Genomic DNA, 13,905 nt, shown 5'->3' with positions numbered 1-13,905 from the left:
GGCATTCTAGCTAAGAGCCAATTTTATAACTTTCAAAGCCACTTAGAGTTTCTTACTGTCCAGGTGCAAGTCAAATGTTTAATACCCTTGCTTCAAATTCTGAGTTTCTCAACTTGCAAAAATGTTTAGAACCACTTGTTCCTCTTTCTCAACTTGCTCCCAGTAAACTGATGGTTAATTAATGATCTGGTTCATGGCATCCTTCATGAGTTAGTGCCTTCCCCACAATTAAGATGACAGTGGAGGAGCAGGGGCTTAGAGGATTTTGGCGCAAAGGGGGTGCATTGAGATAGTAGGATATGAAGATGCAGTATTTTAAATTTGCTCATTGGCCTTGCTAAATTTTGAAACTTGAACAACAGATCAGAAAAGCATCCATATTCTGCTCAGGTTACTGAGCCAGAACAGCGTGAGTCTGTGAAATACTCTGAAGGAATGCAATATTGGAAATAATATCGATGTGATGCCGTCTAGTCCCTATGGACCCGAGAGCCTTGCAGAGCCATTACTCAGAAAATGTCTATAAAGAAGAAATTCAAGAATCTCTGAACACTGCTAACTGGTTAAGGAAATAAGTACAAAGTCAGGGTGTCCTCCACAGCACACTGTTTTCAACAATAATAACAACAGGAGGGTTCTAAGTGTTTGCAAACATAATTAAATCAAGAATAACCTTCAGTTATTTGATCAGTAGACTGTAAAAGCTTAAGAACCTACTATAAAAACAGAAACATATGAGGAATCCTATAAGATAGGAAATATAAACTAATAGTATAAATAACTAACATTTCCTGAACGCTTAACAAATCCTAGGAACTCTGTGATATATTGTACAATCATTATTGTACTAAACCTCAAGTATCCATGAAATAGTTACTCTTGGTATGCCTGCCTTTGAGGTGAGGAAATCAAGGTTTCTAGAGCTTAAATAATTTGATAACAGACTTAGTGAAACACTGAGACTTAAACTCACATAGTTCAAATTGAGTATTTCTACTAAATTGCCATGTTCATTTCTCATAGAGAAATGATTACATAACCAATAAGCTATACACATCAAACATCAGCAAACCTTTTTTCTGAGAGAGAGTAAATATTTTAGACAGTGTGGATCACTTACAGTCTCTGCTGCATATTCTTAAAAATAACCCTTTAACAAATGTAAAAATTCATAGCTCACAGAATATATGTATACAGACAACAGGCAACAAGCTGTAGTTGTAACCTTGATTTAAACAATAATAAGGAGAGGGATATTTAGATACTGGGATAAGAAGCAGTATATTAACTAAGAGAGAGGAACATCCCCACGATACATAGATTAGAACAATTGCCTCTGCATGTGAGGGTTAGTGAGACAGTGCACATGGCAAGAAATGGAGACAGAAATAGTAAGGGGACAGACAGTGACTCATAGGCACTGTCAGCTTGGCTAAAGAAGGTAGTTCTGTCATCATTTTAGGAATAGAAACTAACCAGCCACAGAAGCAAGAAATCCACCTTCCCGTCTTGGACTACACTTTTTCCTCCCGGATTCTTCCACATGTTTGTTCAGAGATACTGGCATCACCAACAGAAAGAGAAACTTCAGTACCTAATTATAACATAATATCTCTTAAACTTTTGCTTAAAGCCAAGACAGAGCAAGGAGGTCTTACCTTCCGACTCAACACAAACACACAGACAAAATACATAAAATGTGAATTCTCAAAACACAGAACATCAAACAGCAAATGATGCATGAGAGATGGAAAATTAACAAGGTGAGCTTGAGCCACTGATCACTTGTTTACAGAACACTGATAAACAGACTCCTGAGGCAAGAATAAATTTGCTGTGCCAACAGGCCACTCCCCTGTGGGTGAAGTGGTTCTGATAATAGCTTCTGACGCTGTGCAAACATCAGAGCTGAATTGAGCCACTTTAGCTGTTTGGACTCTTCGCTATGGGGTCTGAAGCCTTCTGCAGATGTTGGCAGCTGCCACTGGAGTCCTGGAGAAGCAACCCCAACCCCTTCAAGAAGTAGACACTGCAGGGCCTTCTCGGTGGCGCAGCAGTTGAGCTCTGGGTTGCTAAGCTGCCCACAGCATCTGGGCAAGGGTCCCACATAGCGCGTAGACCTCTCCTGCCACCCGCTGCTCCCCTCAGCAGTGTATTTCGTCAGTCTGCCTGTTCTGCTCTCTGCTCTGGCTCTGGTGAATTCTCTCACCCTCCCCGCGCTTCTGACTGTATTCAGTGCTTGTATAAATAAATCTTAAAAAAAAATTTAAAAAAAAAGGTAGACACTGCAAAGAAATTATAAGCCTTGACCACCAAGGCCAATATTTAGTGCTTGGTATCGCCCCCCACACACACACCTTCTTTTACTGCCAGTTGAATTGAATATTTCTATTATTGCAATGTTGATTTCCCCCAATAAATCATGTAATTATATGTGATTGGCTTGAATCATAAGTGGAATCTCTCTACCTATGTGGAAATTTACCATACTGAAAAAGAAAGTGCAAATTATATAGACCAAAAAAAAAAAAGAAAAAAAGATACCTGATAAAAAAATTTTTATCCAGCATATACAAAGAACTCTCAAAACTCAACCATTAATAGACAAATAACTCAAATAAAACTTCAATAAAACTTCAATATGTGCAATGACTTTACCAAAGAAAATAAGTACAATAAATAAGCACTATGTAGTAACAAATTACTAAAAGAATCTCAACTTTTTATTTCAAATGCAAATTTGAAATACAAATTTCAAATGCAATGATCTATCACTACATACCTACAAGAACAGTTAAAATGAAAAGACTTACCACATCAAGTGTCTGTAACGCTAAGGTGAAATTGGAACATTTATACATTGCTGTTAAGAATATAAAATGGTCCAACTTTAGGAAAGTTTGGCAGTTTCTTAAATAGCTAAACATCCACCTACTAAATGATGCAGGCATTACACTTCTAAGAATTTGCCCAAGAGAAGAGAAATCCAATATTCATGCAAAGAGACTTGGCTGTGAATGTTCATAGCAGCTTTATTTGTAAGATCCAAAACTAAAAACAACCCAAATGACATCTACAGGTGAATAGATAAACAAATAGAGATACATCCATACAAAAAAATAATACTCAACATTTTAAAAGAATGAAAAGCTAACACAAGAAGAAGGTGAACGACTCTCAAAATGATGATAAATGAAAGAAGTCAGATTTTTTAAAAAAAGGCATAGGGTATGATTCTACTCATATAAAATGTTACAAAGTACAAGCCCAACATAAATTAGGGGCTGTCTAGGTGTGATGAAACTTTTGGGGGTGACAGAGGTGTTCACTCCCTTGATTGTGGTAATGATGTCAAAGAAACACACTCACATCCGTGAAAGCTTATTGATTGTGTAAGTTAATTTGCACGTCAATTAAATCTCAATAAGGTTATTCATAAAAGAAAATATCTCTTATCTTCCTGAGGATGAGACAGGTCTTGCTCACTCTCATTAAGATTGTTACAAGACTTTAAAAGTATCCTTTAAAAGAGGCAAAAAGGAAGTAGAAACACTGAAAATAAAAGGGGTATTCGTATAAGTCCATGTTTATCTTCACAGTGCTTGCACACCCTCTGAGTGTGCACTAGAAGTGAGTGCCTTTGTTGTCGTCCTGAATGCTTCTGCCTTTGTGCGTAGCACAGCTGTTAAGAAGAGGTCACCCAAAAGGGTACGTAATTTAGGGGGGATAATTCTGCTATTGGGCCATCAACTTACAATTCTAACAAATACCGTTCTGAAGGACTAAAGCTATGAAAGATTAAAGCTACGAAGCTATGAAGATGTCCTTTGGCAGAGAAAAGCTATAGAAATACTATCCAATTCAGGAGCTGATCATGAATTGTGAGTTAGTTCACAGAAAAGACCACTACATTTCTAACGGCTGCCTGGGACATTCCAACTACCCCAAAATATGAGGTGAAGGGGTGTGTGTGTGTGTGTGTGTGTGTAAATGTTGGAATCTGGTGGGGTCTGGAGAAACACCACAGGAGTGACCTGTCACACTGAGAACATGAATTTCTCAGCCAGCATAGCTCTTTATCTCCTCTTTCTCATGCTCCCAGTTGCTCAGTCTTGCTTCCCCTTTTGCCCTCTGCCCGCCATTGGGCAACTTCTCCATGTTCTGTCTTCTATGTGGCTTTAGGAGGTTGAGGGAAAGATGGCATTAAGGTAGAGAGGACTGAGGACAGAGGCTCCAGGCCTTTGCCTTTAAAATAAAAAGGGAAGAGAGCTGGAAGTCTGGCAGGGAGGCTTGGGATAGAGCAGGTGAAATATATATAAAAATGAATCAAAATGTTAGCTATAAGGTGCCAGGTAGCCCAGGGCCCAGTCTCTGCTAAGGAGTGCTGCAGTCCCTTAATCCCAAGCAGTTCGCAGGGCTCTTGTGGTCTGCACCTCAGTGACCAAAAACAGCTTACATTCCAGAAGAGAATTCAAAGTCCACTGCTCCTTCTCTTCAGTCTTCAGATTCACAGTGCTCTCAATAGGCTGGCCTTCTTCTGACATATACTGAAAGCAGTTAAAACGCAGTTGTCAGCAAAAATAGCTCCCCTCTGCAAATAGGCACAGGTGCCGGAGAGGTACATCTGGGAGACAGATCCCTGGAGTCTAAACCTGCAGAAAAGGAGGGAAAAGGAGATTTGTCGCCACCTTGTGTCAGGAATTTAGCTCATCTTGAAGCTTCAAATCAGTAGTAAAGGTAGGAAGGCAAAGGCAAAAGATTGGAGTGCGTCGATGACAAGTCCCAGGTGAGAGGTGGGGAAGGAGTTTTGAAAATGCCCCCAAGCATAAGAGGCATCAGAGGACAGTGTATGGAATTCAGCAGTAGTTTCACTTGTAGATTCAGCGAAGGGGGAAACTTACAAGTGAGGTTTCAAAGGAGAACCATCCTCCCAGATCCAGGAGTAGTGGGGCTTCCTCAGAGACAACCCTATCCAGAACGGGAAGCTGGAATGGGCACTTGCTTGCTGGATGAATTCCTGTGGGGAGCGAGCTTTTTGAGTTCATGCTGGAGTCAATGTGGTTATTTAGATTAGATTCACAAACTAAAGAACCAAAGGAAATCTCGAACAGCCCCTCCATGATTTTGCAGACATGTTTACTGACAACTAGTAATACTACACAGCCTGTCCATCCCACGGCCAACACAAAATGAGTGGTAGGGTAAACTGAAATTGGGGACCCTGACTTTCCCCACGAGAGCTCCACCCAGGGCTTAATCCTGACTTATTGCCCTCTAAGCCATCTTCATCCCAACGCTCATAAACAAAAACTCACCAGATCATCCATGTTACTAATTTTCAGCAACTGGGCATCCAGAGATAAGCAATTCTCCTGGCTTTTTTCCCAATTAAATGGCCCAGAGGAAAACAAATAACAGTTTTCTTCATGCCACAGCCAGTCTTGGGGACAAGGAGCTAGGAGGAAGAATAGGTACGATCAGTGACTTACACCTGAATTAAAACATCACTACAATTCTCCCTATAGGACAGTCACATACATACCAGCCCCTCCCAATTAGAATTATATTCAGAAGCTACAAGTACCTAAGTACTCTCAGAGCTTTCATTTCCCCAGTTTTTGGAGAAAAAATAATAAAACATTCTGATATTCGGTAAACTAAGTTAAAAAGCAAGGCTTGTGTTGGGATGCCATTTTAGAATCTGATCTATTTTGTAATGCTATTTTTGGAATAGTGGAGATACTTAATGGCTATTCTATTTAAAAGACATGCTTGTGTATTTTAAAATTTCAGCTCCTTGAAAAATGAAATTTGGTTTAAGCCCTGTAGCCTCTGCTTCTAAGCATGTGCTGTTTGATATATCAACAGCAATTAGATGTACTCTTAGGTACATGAATTGTGGCTAGTGTGCATTAAGATGTGTTGTAGTGTAAAATTTGTTATAGTGTAAAATTCGAAATCAAAATGCACATATGATGCACGTATATGAAATGTACATATGAAAAGAATGTGAAATGTCTCAATAATTTTTATGCTGGCTAGTGTTGAAATATTATTTCAAATATATTGGTTTAAGTAAAATACGAAAATTAATTTCATCAGTTTCTTTTTCATTTTTTTAATGTGGTCACTAGAAAATTTAATGTTGCCTATGTGGTGCACACTATGCTTCTTTTGGAGAGAAATAGTCTAAGGAGAAAGGAATATTGATGCAAAGTAATTTCTTAATTTCAGTAAGATTTCAGGAAATAGGGAAACAATTTCAGCAGCAAAAGTCGCAGATAGTTCAAAAACTCAACTCAGAATTCAGATAATAGACAAAATATGTCAACGTCTATTTGCATATAGATATCCTCTCCCTCCTCTTTTCCTCTCCTCCAACTCCCTGTTAGTAACATTTGGAATCTCTTTAATAAGAAACAACACCCCTTTGTCTACAGTGTGACCAAAAAATTAAAAAAAAAAAATCCTTGAGAAAGGTAACATTCTAATTCCAATTTCCATTATAGCATATAATCAGTTTATGGGTAGACCTTATCAGAAAGGAGAAAGTAGGAGGTTGTTGAACCATGAAAGAAGAAAGTAAATGAGAGAAAATGCACAAAAAATGATGGTCAAAGTAATAAATGCAAGCTTCACATGGCTTAATTTGTCGAATGCCATCGTGTTATGTCAAAATCTCTCTCTCTCTCTCTCAATCTCCACACTCCAGGCAGGTTTTCTAAACTGACAAAGTCAAACAGCAAATCTCAAACACCCTTTAACTAAATCATCTTTTAACTTTTTTTTTTTTTTTTTTTTTTTTTTAGCAAACATAACTGTCACCATATGCCCAAAACTGGTGGCAGTTACATATATTAATTTAATTCTTGGGGCCTCCCTGATGGTGCAAGGGGTTAAGCGTCAGCACTATGAAGCAATCCACAGCCACTGCAGCATGAGTTCGATTCTAGCCAGGGAGGTGACCCACATCGCGCAGCAGACCTCTCCTGACTCGCCCTCTGTATTTCAGTAGATCTGCCTGTTCTGCTCCCCACTCTGTCTCTGGTGAATCCTCCTACCATCCCCTCACACTTCTGGCCCGTACCCCAGTTCTTGTATGCATAAATAAATAAATCTTAAAAAAATAATTCTTGTAGCAATGCTATGGGAGAGTTTCCATTCATTTTCTTCATTTGACAGAGAAATGGGAAGTTGAACCTACACAGAGTAACTATAGCAGCTGTGAGTATGTTTAATAACTAAATGACTCTACCCTTCTAGCTTCTAAACATCTGGGGGTACATTTCATGATGCACCTCAAGACATTCTGACACAGAATTTGGGGGTAGACCCTGAACCTGCCATTTCTAACAAGTTACTTGGATGGTAACTTTGTACATATAGGCCAAGAACTATCACTAATTCTGGTGCTAAATGGACAGTCTGTAGCTGGGAAGAACCTGCACCTTTCTAGCTGAGTGACCTCAAGCAAAACCCATTGAGTGGGCCTCCCTGGTGGTGCAAAGGTTAAGATGCAACCTATGAAGCTATCCGCAGCCACTGCAGCATGAGCTTGATCCCTGGCCAGGGAGCTACCCACATGGCACAGCAGACCTCTCCTGACTAGCCCGCTATTCCCCTCAGCAGTATATTTCAGTCAGTCTGCCTGTTCTGTTCCCCACTCTGTCTCTGGTGAGTCCTCTTGCCCCCCCATATCTGGCCTGTACCCCAGTTCTTTTATGCATAAATAAATAAATCTTAAAAAAAAAAAAACACTGAGTAACTTCCCAGCATCTCCTCCTCTTCTTCTAAACACTGAGGACCACAAAGATAAAAACTTGAAAAAAATTGCATAATTTTCCATTTGGCGATGATCACTGATTTTTTTTTTTAAATCTTCTCTAAGCTGCCTGGTGAAAAGCCATACTTTTGGGGGTATCTCTGCCAATTCGTCTTTATCTGATGCTGTAAATGAATGGGACATGGTACCCGATACATCCTCACCAAAAGACATCACTTATTCTTTTTGGCTAGTTTTCTGTGTCTGGCAGTTCTAGGAGATGTTTCTAAATGGTACCGGCATAGCTTTAATCCCTTACAACTGATAAAAATAAATATTGTACAGCCTGCCTGAGAAATAAACCACTGGTTGGTAGGCAGCTGTGCCTGCTTCCATTAACATTCCTCTTCTTGATATATTAGCTTCTTCCTATTAAGCTTTCTTTGCAGTGGTGTTTTCTTTTACTTCCAGAATGGTTTCCTTTTTAAACAGACTAAATACACGTTTTCACACTTGCAAAAGATCCATTTGTCCTAGTAGTTCTACTTATTTCAGAAATTTAAAGAACTATTAATATTCAAAGGTTTTACAAGCTGTAAGACTTTACACAAAACTACACATCACTATTATTATCATTTAATTATTTGAGTTTCAATTTGTTCACACCATTCCCTGACCATCATACCTGAAATATTTGCTGCTCTCTTCAAGGCTTCTTGGAGATTCAGGTTCTGCTGCTGGAGTTCCGTTTGGTTTTTGGCTTGCTCTTCTAGTTTCTGGGCAAGGGTTTCTATCATTTCCTTGAGTTCCCTCTGTGATTCCTGGGAAGTCTTTTCCACCTGCTTCCGAGCTAAGATCTGTCCCTCCAGTATATTTTCCTGGTGAGTAATATTTGCTTGCTGTCGCTTCAGGAGGTCAGACACCTGGGAGACTAAAATCATAGCTGAATTAAGACTTCATTTCAATTAAATTCCTCCACTGGGTTTTGAGGAAATCAAAGAACTGAATCAAATAATCCCTTTTGATAAATTACTGAAAATGACCTGTATTTACTCAGAAATTAGGGATTTGAAAGTCAACTGATATTCCTGCAATTTTTGTAAATGTCAGGGACTGTCATAGACACTTATGATTTAAAAATATTATTGTGGGGCCTCCCTGGTCACACAAGGGGTTAAGCACCGCACTATGAAGCTATCTGCAGCTTCTGCAATAGGAGTTCAATCCCCGGCCAGCCAGGGAGCAACCCACATGGCGCAGCAGACCTCTCCTGACTCACCTGCTGCCCTCCCAGCAGTGTATTTCAGTCAGTCCCCGCTCTGTCTGGAGAATCCTCTCATCCCCCATACCTCTGACCTGTATCCCAGCTCTTGTATGCATAAATAAATAAATCTTAAAAAAAATATGATCAGGATTTTACTTGTTGAGAATTAAACACAAGTGAAATGTAATAAAAAAATAAATTGTATATCAGTGGCATAAATGAAATGTGGGCAATCTAAAGTAGTCAGATGCCAAGCAGTTGAGCGACCATAGGTAGGAATTGTCAGTAGGCATTGGCTCTTCCACCTCATTCCTTACCATCTAGCCACCCTTCCACATGTCCTAATGTATTTAACAACTGTGATACTCACCCCTTTTTTGAGACACCCTCCCAAAGAATTATTTTAAGATGCTGTGTCACAAAAGCCTCAAATTATTATTATTATTATTATTATTATTATTATTATTAGCCACAGCACATTTTAGGAAGGGTGGAGATGAGATAAAGGTTGTGAAATCAAGCAGAACAAAAATGTTAATTGCCCAATGTCTCAATTCTAGAAGTTTGTTCTTTCAGTACAAAGTAGACCCCATGGCTCCAAGGTCAGATTCCATGGTGTAAAGTGATGAGAACCACAGAGAAGACCTCCAATCACCACCCCTGGGTTAACTCATTTGGAAAGACCCTAAGTCTATAGATTGTAATAAATAAATAGTTTGTGACCTTAAACAGAAAATAAGAATTGAAGCTTCCAGAGTGGGGCGGGGTGGAGGAAGGATAAAAACAAAAAGGGAAGGAAGCCCAATAGACGAGGGTGAAGGACTATGGGCAATTTGATGGTGGGTACACTATGGTGGCAATACCTGATAGGATTTCCAAATATTACCTCAATTAAAAATTAATTAATTTTTGAAAAATAATAAAAAAATAAAATAAACAGCAAGTAAGAAACAAATAGCTCTTCAAAGGTCTTGACAACCTGGGTCCTGGCCAGCTGAAATAACTCAAATGTACAACTAAACACACGAGCAAATTAGATGGAAGGCTGGGACCATTTTCATCCTTTCCTGACCCCTCTCATCCTTATTTTCACTTCTTTTCTTCTCTATACCCTCTTTTTCCTAGATGGCAATATTATAAACAAGAAGTGTTTTTTGCTTTAAATGTTTTTATTCATTGTCTATATTTCTAATTTTTAACTTAAAATTGGTCTTTAGTCATTTCTATTAAAACTGAACATGAACTGGGCCTCGCTGGTGGACTAGGAGTTAAGTCTCCCCACTGTCATTGCTATTGCCTGAGTTCTATCCCTGGTGAGGGAGCTAACCAGGAGACCTCTCTTGTCTTGCCCACTGCTCCCCTCAGCAGTGTTTTCAGTAAATCCTCCTGTTCTGCTCCCCACTCTGTCTCTGGTGAATACTCTCAACAACCCCCCCAACACCTCTGGCCAAATTGCAGTTCTTCTACATGAAAATAAAGTTAAAAAAGCAAAAAAATGATTAAATGAAAATGAAACTGAACATGAATGAAATGAAATTTCTTTTTTCTTCCCCCATTTTTCAGGTGATCTAGGGACAAATAACTTCAAAGTATCTTCTTTCTCATCATCTTAGAATTTAAATAGACTTTATTCATGAAGTTATGAAAACAAAACAAAAGTCTACCATTCAGGATCTACGTTGTGTCAATTTAAGTCATGAGCACAAGGCAGCTCATCCTCCCACTCACACTAAAAACAGTTTGCCTAAAATGTGTCTCACTCAAGGCTATTTGTGATTATTATGAAACCAATTTGTAAACTATGATTTTAAATTCACTTTTCTCCTTCACCTCCCCTTCCGCATTTACCCTGCATTGTCAGCATTATGATGGTCACCAGTAAGCCCAGGCACAGGATCCCGAGTGTCACAGCAGCAGGGCACCACCACCGGGAAGAAAGACGACCTAGAGGGACAGGGAGAGAATCAAAATGACCAAAGAGATGAAAGCAAATAACCCAACCACCCTTTGGATCCTGCCTGTACCTGGTGCTGTGTATGTCTTACCTCTTGTCCTCCCCTTGGCTCAGCAGATAATTCATGATTCACATTTACAATGAAAAATATGGACAGCTAAAGCATTTCAGTAATCTACCCAAGGTCATACAACTGATACAATTTTGGAGCCAGGATTCAATAATTCTGATTCGGAAGTTTATACTGTGTCTACTCTTCAAAAAATTCTCAGTCCCACTGGGTGGAATCTGCTTCATCCGTAGTACAGAGGGTCTGATGTTTTTAATATAGACTGTATATAGCACGCGCGAGCACACACACACACACAGATGCAGTGTGTTTATAAGTAGCATACAATAAACGAATGTCAGACATCAAGATAATGATCTTTAAGTCAATCAACTGAGAGTACCTCAAAGAATTACAACATAATTTTGTGCTATTCGATTTTTATTTCACTAAAATTACACTTTGTAAGTAGGATTATTGACCAAAGAAAAATATGAATGAAACGTCAGTGGTCATCTGTCTTATATTAGCATCATGTCCTACATTTATAACATCTGTTGTTACAGAGAAAAATACACCATTATTATAAAAGCCATCGTGTCACTCACAGGAGTAGGAATATCTAGTTATGCGTTTCACCACTGAAAAAACACAGACATTCCTTTAAAAAGCACAGATCCTACTGGTTTAGTAGAAGCATCTCATATAATGTATTTGAATCCTTAAACTTGTAAAATAAGTAAATAAGGCAGTGATATTATCCTCTATGTGCAAATAAGGAAACTGAAAGTTTCAATGATTTGCCTAGGAGTATACAGATTTAAGACACACAAAGTCTGTTACCCAATTGTCAATAACTATATTACATCACAAATTTCCACTGTGAATGATCCACACTAATTAGTAGTCAAGTATATTTCACAGGGTTCTCATCTATCAAAAACACTTCGTTCAGACTTTCCAGATGAAACAAACAAAATAGATATGTTGACAGGGAGAAACATGACAATCACTGATTTAATCCTTATTGAGCTCCTACAATGTGTATGGCAAATTGTCAGAGCAGAAGTAGAAGAGGGTTGTGCCTCTTGCAAATAATTGCTTAATCCTGTCCTCAGAGGCAAGTATCTGTGTTAATCTTTCTACCAACATTTCCCTGGGGTTAGTATTCACTCTATATTACAGGAGATCAAGTGTGTCCTCCACTCTCAAATGATGAAATTCCTGAAATTTTAGAAAAAAGTCACAGCATCCACACCATGCAGGGAAGGCACAGATTCCTATTTTTGGACCATCTTTTCTCCAATCTCCTTGATGGGCAGAGATCATTAATCCAATCCCTGCTCTAATTAGTCATTTTCTAATTAAAGCTCAACTGGATCTTTTTGTAATCGGTGACTGATTTAAGCAGGTTCTGAGAGTAGTAATTTCATAAATGCAGTAAAAGGCACTCAATATTTACTACATGAACAATGAATGAATGAATGAGCAAATGACTATTGTTAATTTGTAGGTCTATCTGCATACCAGTGCTATTTTCATTCCTAGTTATTAACAGTTCATCAGCTCAAATGTTAAATCATTCTGCGCACATACTTATCTTCCCCATTGAGAGAAATATCTGTCTTGTTTATGGAAACATGACTTGGCATTTATTTATCTAGATTCTGAAAATATTTGTGTATCTTCCCTTTATTGTATTTTATTTCTTTCTCTCAGAATGGATATAAAATAAAATGCAGTAGAGTCAGATTTTCTATGAAGTTGGAATTATGAATTAATTTATCTTTAAGAAGTTTAACTTACAGTATATATCAAATAGAAACTGAATTTTTTTAAAGTAGTGGTATACAATTAAATATAATTTATGCTAAACCATGCTGAACAGAATTTAATCTGCTCAGATGACCCATAAACTATATCCATTTTTTGCAATGCCTCACGGACACTATTATCAAAATTATCATTGTACACAGTGGGTGAATTCAGTATTTCCCAAAGTTTCTGATGGATTGGATTCAGATAAATGGGAGTTTGTGATCCAGTTCCAGCTCGACCACTTACTAACTGCATGAGATTGGATAAGTTAGTCAATCTTCCTGATCCTCTGTAAAAGGGAATTAATAACAGTCCTAATTTTAAGGTGCAAAGATTCAGAGAAATAATGCATATAAAGGGAAGTTCAACGAATATTACCTATAGAAAACTCAGTAAAATTTATCATCATCATTCACACCAAGTTAGTTCATTCATTCATTCATTCATTCATTCATTCTTCATCATCATCATCATACCTAATTTGTTTTCCTTTTAATTTGATTAATTTCATAATTTCCTTTAAATTTGATTAATTTCATAATATTTCCTAGACTTGGGTATTCTAGTTTTCTACTCCTATATTCAGTTTACTTTTAAGGTAATCTTAGAATTCTGCCCCTGTACACATTCACCCACCCCCTGCTACCTTTAATTTGCTCTCCATTTGGCTTCTTACCAGGTTGATCCTTCATAGTATTGCTCTTGAGGTCATCAAAAGCCATCTCCAAATTCATTCCACGATGAGAGAGTGTAACAGTCACAGGCTTCTACAAAGTAAAACTGTGTGAACTTGCTAGAGCACTTAAATAGTTACTGCTATCACAGAGGAGTGACTCAACCATTGGTAGGAGGAAGGAGAGGCTTTGCTTCATACTGGGAAGTTGGCTGACGCAAATTCTTGGGTTATGTCTGTGGCAGGTGGGGAAAGTGGAGATTCCGATAATATTTCAGGATATTTCATTAAGTAATTAATGAAAGGGAAAATTGAATTTTCCATGAGCATTAGAGGAGAGACTTTTGTACCCCTTTTGCTGATAAGGAAACAAACACAAAGGATG

General features: G+C 38.3%; 1 protein-coding gene across 1 annotated transcript; it reads right to left on the bottom strand.

The window, feature by feature from the left end:
• Positions 1 to 2,780: 2,780 nt before the first annotated feature.
• On the bottom strand, positions 2,781 to 13,664 carry OLR1 (oxidized low density lipoprotein receptor 1). Its single transcript, XM_037515309.2, has 6 exons — positions 13,524 to 13,664; positions 10,875 to 10,970; positions 8,448 to 8,693; positions 5,316 to 5,455; positions 4,902 to 5,017; positions 2,781 to 4,652 (listed from the first exon to the last, which is right to left on the bottom strand). Exons 1-6 carry the CDS (start codon positions 13,579 to 13,581, stop codon positions 4,508 to 4,510), a joined length of 801 nt encoding a protein of 266 aa, XP_037371206.1. The 5' UTR covers positions 13,582 to 13,664; the 3' UTR covers positions 2,781 to 4,507.
• Between the last annotated feature and the right edge of the window lie 241 nt (positions 13,665 to 13,905).

The sequence above is a fragment of the Talpa occidentalis genome, unplaced genomic scaffold (assembly GCF_014898055.3).
Source record: "Talpa occidentalis isolate TD23 unplaced genomic scaffold, MPIMG_talOcc4v2.1 talOcc4.16, whole genome shotgun sequence".
Taxonomy (NCBI): Eukaryota; Metazoa; Chordata; class Mammalia; order Eulipotyphla; family Talpidae; genus Talpa; species Talpa occidentalis.
Note: the sequence above shows the minus strand (reverse complement) of the source record. Positions and strands in the feature narration are given on the sequence as shown.

Excerpts from the sequence above, each read along its gene's own strand:
- OLR1 (XM_037515309.2), bottom strand. The coding sequence starts at position 13,581 with ATGAATTTGGAGATGGCTTTTGATGACCTCAAGAGCAATACTATGAAG. Across the intron at positions 5,456-8,447 it reads GAGAGCAGCAAATATTTCAG|CTCCTTGTCCCCAAGACTGG; the intron begins GTATGATGGTCA and ends TCTTCCTCCTAG. Across the intron at positions 5,018-5,315 it reads TTAGTAACATGGATGATCTG|GAATTCATCCAGCAAGCAAG; the intron begins GTGAGTTTTTGT and ends CGCTCCCCACAG.